The sequence below is a fragment of the Sitophilus oryzae genome, unplaced genomic scaffold (assembly GCF_002938485.1).
Source record: "Sitophilus oryzae breed Bouriz unplaced genomic scaffold, Soryzae_2.0 scaffold_1356_pilon_pilon, whole genome shotgun sequence".
In the NCBI taxonomy this organism is placed as follows: Eukaryota; Metazoa; Arthropoda; class Insecta; order Coleoptera; family Curculionidae; genus Sitophilus; species Sitophilus oryzae.
In genome coordinates, this window is record NW_022146011.1 from 410888 (window position 1) to 418894 (window position 8007).

General features: G+C 30.8%; 1 protein-coding gene across 2 annotated transcripts in view; it reads left to right on the forward strand.

Annotated features, from left to right (window-relative positions):
* LOC115875223 (gelsolin-like) overlaps positions 1 to 6784 on the forward strand; it is a 46678-nt gene extending 39894 nt beyond the window's left edge. The window contains exons 8-10 of one of the 2 annotated variants that reach the window (XM_030890633.1): positions 461 to 678; positions 3410 to 3694; positions 6335 to 6784. In XM_030890633.1, coding sequence (XP_030746493.1) covers positions 461 to 678; positions 3410 to 3694; positions 6335 to 6457 — 626 coding nt within the window. In that variant the 3' untranslated portion in view covers positions 6458 to 6784. The remainder of the gene's footprint in view (positions 1 to 460; positions 679 to 3409; positions 3695 to 6334) is intronic. The other variant, XM_030890634.1, reaches the window with a different exon arrangement.
* The last annotated feature ends 1223 nt before the right edge of the window (positions 6785 to 8007 follow it).

Sequence of the window (8007 nt, forward strand, 5' to 3'; positions counted from 1 at the left end):
TTCTACTATTTCCAGTATTGTTTTATTTATTAGAATGTCTATTCTGTCCATCGGTTCGCTGTACATTACTTTAGTTTGCTAAATTCATTCTGAGATCTACTTTATTGCTGGCTGTATTTAGTTCGTTAATTTGTGCTTGTAGTTCTTCAGGACTATTGGCAATTAAGGACTATGTCATTAGCCAATTTTAGATATCTTAAGATATTCTCCATCTATTTTCAATCCTTTGCTGGTCCATTCTAGTAGACTGAAGAGTTTTTCTAGTCTTGCTATAAACAGCTTTGGTGATATCATGTATTGTCTCTTTGTCGTACTACTTTGTCAGTTGGGAATTCTAGGGTTCTTATTTATAGTAATTATCTGGCTGTTATATTCTCAATATTCAGAACAATCCAAATATTTATTTATATTTTTGAAATTAATTAATTTATTCTAATAATTAATAATACATTTATTCCAGGGTCTCTGAAGATTCAACCTGTAGGAACTCGACCTCTTGACCAATCTTTACTGGATGAGAACGACGTGTTTATCCTGGACACCGGCGATATAGATGTTTTCGTATGGATAGGTCGCAAAGCCACAGCCCAAGAGAAACGCGAGTCCATGAAAAAAGCCGATGCCTATTTGACAGCCAAGAAAAGACCAGCGTGGACTCACGTAGAGCGAGTCGTACAGGTACAGTACGTCGATCCGTTCTGTAGCTATGGGGCATTCGTAAGGGGGGAAACAACATTCTCTGTTAGAGATCAATTTATAGGCGTGTTATAAATACAGGATGACGCCTCTCATACGCCGCGGATGCTCGAAGAAGAGCGACAGTTTGGATTGAAATGAAATTTTGTGAGCATATGTGCATTCACCAATTAATAGAATACTTAATGCTCCTGATTTTATCTCGTCTTGGATTTTTTATGGGGATATGTTAAAGACAGTGTTTACAAAACTCGACCAACTATTGTCGACATGAGAGAAATTATGACTGCGCTGTTCTCCAAGCTCGGTCTACTTACGTTCTCGCGTCTAGACAAGTATAGTATCTGAGATTGCTTATACAGGGTGCTACAATTTCGAGGTACGAGCATTGGTATCTCGGAAACCGTAATAGATACGAACATAGTTAAATTGGGGCAAAGTTGCTTCTTGTGATGTTCACCAAGATGCCACAAAAACAAATTCAAGGTTTGCTGAGTTTTTTGGAAAAACGGATTTTTTTTTGAAAATCAATTTTATTTTTTCCTGTCGTTACTTTTTAGAAAACCAAAAAACTAATTACACATTCTCGTAGCTATTTTGTTAGGGCTAACTGATGATTTTTAGATTTTCAAATTAGCTGATAATATGTGAGATACAGAGGTCAACTTAGTTTTTTTAAATACGGACCTGCATTTTTTATTTAAGTTTTGAAAGAACTCGGTTTCGTGAGTACAATAATAATTAGCGCTGGAAACTATCGAATGAATTAGACTATCGAATGTTTAATGAATGAATGATTTCAACTATCGAATGGTTTTATTCGAATAAAATCATTCATTCATTTGTATACTAAAGCATATGTGACAACCTCGCCATGCGACTAAATGGTTATCGTTGAGCCACGACTATCGAATGCTTTTGATAAATGAAATTTAGTATTCGTTTGATTTTTGTATGCGTCAGTGCATTATTAGTTCTTCCAAATTTTTATAACTTCGCCGTATAAATACTGTGCTATTTTTGCGTTTATTAAAATAGTTAAAATACTAAAATAGTAGTTATTTTTTAATTTTATTTATTGACGATTGTGTGCATGTGCAGGTGGTCAAAATTTTTACGAAAATTTGTGTGGTTTTCCGTAGTCCGATCTTTCAATTATTTAATTTTATATGATATATGGTCTATTTTTTAATGGGAAATTTTGAGAAGTTTTGAAGAATTTTTAAGAGAGATGAGATGAACTTACAATTAATTTTAAAAATACATATTTGTATTTTAGATGTTTTAATAATATGAATTAGTTGAACTTAATAATCATATTTAAGTAATGTGGTTAAGTAAATGGTTATTGAACTCAAACTATGGGGTGAAAATTAAAATGAAAGTTTTACACGTGCCAATTTAAAAAAAAAGTTAACGATGTTTGTATTTTGTTTATGCTAATTCTCTTACATGTAGTTTTTTGCGAAGAAATATTTCAAAAGTAAATATAATTTTTAAATAGTAATATAAAGCACCTAATATAAATAATTTTGATTTCTAATTTTTTATTTATATTTTCCTTCCATTACACTGCATGCTTAGAAAATTAATAAATGTTTATATTTCATGATTTTAAAATTTGTTGTTAATATAACAAATTAGTTCTGTAATTACTATTATTTAATAAACCAACGTTGCCACACACAAAAAATTTAGAGACTATATTATTTTTAAATAGGATCTAATATAAATAATTTTGACATCTAATTTGTTGTTTATATTTTGCTACTACTTAAAAGAAAATATTTATATTAAATGATTTTAAATTTTGTTGTTAATAGGTATAACAAATTATTACTGTTATTATTATTTATTAAACCAGTCTTTGCTTAAAAACATTAAAAATCATTTTCCTACATCCAAAATAACAAGTATTATTGCAGTGTAACAACAGAATATTAATAAAATGCAGAATATATAGACATACTATCCCTAACTAACTAAAGTCAAACAATAATATTCTTTGCTAATATCAACTTATACCAAAATATGGCAACAGCGCCCTTCATAATGTATTTTCTGTATAAATACTAGCACCTCAATAAAAAAAATAATGTGTCCTTATCTATATCTGACTCCGCAAAAAATCAAAGATTTCTTCTTTCATAGCATTGCCACCGACCGCTGTCGGGTTTCTCGGAAAGAAACCTACGTCGCCGTGCGACAACTAAAATTCAGTTAATATTTTATTATAATCGATCCTGACGAATAAATGAATTTCATAAATGAATGAATTTTATAAATGAATGGTTTTTGCTGCCGAATTACTAGAATACAATATTTCAAAGCAGATGACGGATATATTCGATAATTTTTATTCGAATAGTTTTCAACGAATGTTTTCTTACTAACTATCGAATTATTCGAATGAATTGCAACTATCGAATGTTTCGATAGTATTCATTCGATAGTTCCCACTACTAACAATAATATTCCACACTTGATACTTTTTTTTTGTTTTGGGTACCTTAACAAAACTATTTAATTATTTATTTAATTAATATCGCAACAATATTGATCAGCGCTAATTAACATTGAATAAGGAAAATCGAGCCAATTGAAAGATTCAAATAAATAATATCCAGGTCAGCAATTTAAGGATATTATTTTTAACTTTTTTTTACTATGAATTTGAATGAATTGATTGTTTATTTTTCTGATATATTTTTAGGGTGCCGAAACTGCCGCTTTCACACAGTACTTCCGTACATGGCAGGGCTACGGAGAGACCCGTAGACGTATTGCTAGGGCTACCAGAGAGCCCCGCTTGATTCACGCTCTTCTGAGACCAGGTACTACCAAATTTAGGCTGGAAGAAGTGGGTGACTTCGATCAGGATGACTTGAATATCGATGATCTCATGATCCTCGATGTACCGGAAGCGGAAACAGTGTATTTGTGGATCGGGGAAGGTACCGATGAGGAAGAACAAGCCAAGAGCGACCAATTGATTCAGGTAATTTTTTTTTCAGGAGTCACCCTGTACAGGTTGTCACATTTTCGTGTTATTTATGGGGTTCCTCGTTTATGAATAGTGATACAAAGATGCGGTTTTCACATCACCGTGTCTTTTTTATGAAATTGAAAATGCCACACACAAATTTGTCCTAGCCCTCTTGGTTTCTGAACCACAGGACGAATTTGAAGATTTTGCTTTTTTCGACTCCCTTTGTATCTTAGTTTTCTTATAATATACAAGCTGTCCCAGAAATAAGTGCGAGTATTTTTACTGGTAGTATAGTTCAACCACAGAAACACGCCTATCAGATTTTAGTTTTTATTTAAAAAACATAATTTCTTGATAATATGGCAACATAGGTAGTAGATTAAATTTACAAGAAAGAAATTCCAGAAAAGATCCAGTGGTTCTCAAAGTTTTAGCAAAAATCATTTTTTTTGGAAATTTTCAAAGTAAAATAACTCCGTTGTTTTGGACTTATTTGGAAAACGATAAAGAGAAAATATGTTTCTCTTATCGAGATCTACCACCCTTTAAAATACTTGCACTTATTTCTGGGACACCCTGTATAATAACCTATATACAGGGTGTCCCAGAAGTACAAGTATTTTAAGGGTATATACTGGGTCTTGCATCGTCGAGCGCGACATAGGAAATCCCATGTAAATTTTAATGGGGTCAATTATTGATTTCCCTAATTATTTTAGAGAATAATTCTATTTAGGTTTATTGAAAAGCACTAAAACCCACGTTTCAAAAGAATAACTTTAGATATTTTTGATTAGCCCGTTTACGAGTTATCGCCGATTTCTTTTTAAATATTTCTCCTTTCTTATGGCCCTGTATTTACTTATGAGCACCAGTCAAGGTAAAAAATAACTGTCAAATGAAGTTGTCATTTCAGAAATTTACCTATTTAGTGCTTTATTATTATTGAAAACTCATTCCTACATCGGAAATATTAGCCATGAATTACACTACCGAAAAAAAGTATTGATGATTAAATGGTATTATCAAGGAAATAGTTATCAAAAGGTGTCGGACATGTTTCGGATACAGAGAACGCTCGGTATCCGAATAGACCGATACCTGGAAAATCTACAATCGAATATCCAGAGATTTGAGACCAAAGGTACCCTAATAAATAACTGCAGATGTGAAGCAAGGCAGGAACAAAGAGAAGATGCAAGAAATGATACTGACTTGGAAGTTTTATTGTGCGTGAAAGAGAACGATGGAAAGATCAGCACAAGGAAACTTGAGGATGAAATAGGAATAGATCACACTACAGCGTTTCGAATTTTGAAACGACATAAATACTATTCCTTCAAATATGAAAAGTACAAAGAGCTACGAGATGAGGACGAAATACGGCGGCAGGCGTTTTGTTTTGATATGATGGAAAGAGCAAACACCGATAGGGAATTTTTAAAAAACATATGTTTCACTGACGAATGCACGTTTACCTTAAATAATGAACCCAATGTTCAAAATTATCTATATTGGAACAAAGAAAACCAACACAGGTTTGTCGAAACACGGACGCAATATCCACAGAAAGTAAATGTTTGGGCAGGGATATTCGGACATAATATTATCGAGCCATTATTTCTTACGCGAAATTTAAATGCAGAATATTATTTCGAACTACTCGAAAATCATATTTTACCTGCTTTAGATGATGCCGCTAGGGAAAATCAGGAAGTTTGGTACCAAATGGATGGCTGCCCGGCACATAGTACCCTGGCTGTTCGGGAATATTTAGATAATAGTTTTAACGGAAACGTTATTGGCCTAAATCATACAGTAAATTGGCCAGCAAGGTCTCCTGATATTTCGCCAAATGATTTCTTTCTCTGGGGCCATTTAAAAAACAGGATATACAAGGATAAAAAATACCCAAATCTAGACGAGTTAAAAAATGCTATTTCTGCCGAATGCAATAGAATTTCAATTTACCAACTAGCGAATGTAAGAAGAGAATTTTATGATCGCCTGGGTTATTGTCTAGCAGTCGATGGAGGAATATTTGAACAAAGTTCTAACAATTTAATAATACCTAAATTAATAAGTTATTGAATATTGTAATAATACTATAATTAACCTTGTAATTTATTACTTTATTTTACTTTAATTCATATTAATTTATATTTATAAATACCATCTTTAAGATTTCCGATGTAGGAATGAGTTTTCAATAATAATAAAGCACTAAATAGGTAAATTTCTGAAATGACAACTTCATTTGACAGTTACCTTTTACCTTGGCTGGTGCTCATAAGTAAATACAGGGCCATAAGAAAGGAGAAATATTTAAAAAGAAATCGGCGATAACTCGTAAACAAACTAATGTGGGTTTTAGTGCTCTTCAATAAACCTAAATAGATATATTCTCTAAAATAATTAGGAAAGCCAATAATTGACCCCATTAAAATTTACATGGGATTTCCAATGTCCCGTCCGACGATGCAACACCCGGTATAAGTGCAAGTATTTTTCAAAAAATTCCGAATTTTTAATAAAATTTTTTCGCGAAAAAACCTCATAGGCGTGTTTCTGGGGTTGAACTATACTATCAGTTAAAATACTTGCACTTACTCTTCTTTCATACGGTATATTATGTTTTTTTTTCTCTAGGATTACGTATCGGCGAGAAACCAAAATACGAAAATCGTCAAAGTGAATCAAGGAGAAGAACCAGAAGACTTCAAGGTCTTGTTTCCAGATTGGAACCCAGAATTGTGGCTAAATAAGTCGTAGAAATAGTGTAAATCATTATTTATGACTTGTGCACAAGACTGTAATAATATCTATCGCACTTTTTGCACACATTTTCTATAATAATGCTATTAAGTATATCTAACAAGGAAAAATATCCAGAAATTTATAAAAGAACCTTTTTTTTGAGGTTTACTTGAAGAAAAAACTGATAAAACATATTTTTCTGGATATTAATAGATATAAAAAAAATTGATGTGTAATAAATTATTCAAAATTCATATTGTTATTGTTGATTTTATGTTTGTTTTTGTACTATTTCATTCTGACATTAACGCTTTAAAATAAATTTCTAAATTATTGATAATACGAATTGTGTTTTTATTGTCTTTCCTGATTTTTCCGTTTCTCTTATCGATTATTTTTTGATAAACGAATAATTTATTTGGGTCTTTGGGTCGAATTCCAGAAATAAATGTTAAGGTCAATCGATAACCTATTATTAGAAAACAGTTATTTGTAATGATAATCTTTTGTTTTTATTGTGTATTAGAATATTTACATGCACTTGCATTGTTATTATAAAAAAATATATTAAGATAGATTAACTTTAATATAAAACAATAACATTAAATTATTAAAAAAAAAGTATTTATTTAAATTAACATTAACATTAAATGAAAATGAAATTATTTTAGTAGATTCAAAAATTTTAAAACCTTGTATGCCTCCAGACATAACCAACATGACATACAGGCCAGAGACATCGATTTGTGACGTCACCGCACTAGTCGGGCTTTTGTATTGTGCCATATGGTACTGCATATAGTTTTTGCATAAATAATAGTATTTATTGATAGTTTTGCTAGATATAAATATGAAAAATATTATACAGAAAGGTATTAAAAAATAACATTAACTTTTTATCGCGTTGAAGTAATTGAATAGCATTAAAATTTAGATCTAAAGCACGAATATTAATATGAAATAAACTACAGCATAAGATGAACAAAATAAAATCTAGATAATAAAAAGCGTGTCCTAAAATTGCGTTAGCGAATATTTAGTAACTAGTAATAATATACCTGTGATAAAAAGTTTCCAAATATTAAAAAATTTGAAAACTATATGTTTATCGACAAGTTAAGAAAATGTATTGTATATGATAACGGCAGAATACATTTTAAAGTTTAATTAAAAATAATTGTAAAAATTTGCCTAACATATTTAAAAAATGTGGATATCAGATAGAATTAACTATTAACATTAAGTAATTTGTAGTTCGATGTTCATCAAGTAACCATCTCCATAAATCGTAAATAAAAAGATAATCATCATCATAAAGTACAAATTCATTTAATTTCTTTAAAATATATTGCCATTTCATAATAATAATATACCTATATTTCATAATAATAGCAATACTTTTCAATATTTATTTCATCCTGAATTTCCAAATCTTGTTTTCATCGGGACGTTTTCTCTTTATGGGAACATGCACAGAGGGTCCATAAGAGGGTTGATTTGGAAAAATTGTAGACAGAGCATGTTCTGTAGGTTTTGGACGTGACCTAGTTACAGTTAATATTGTT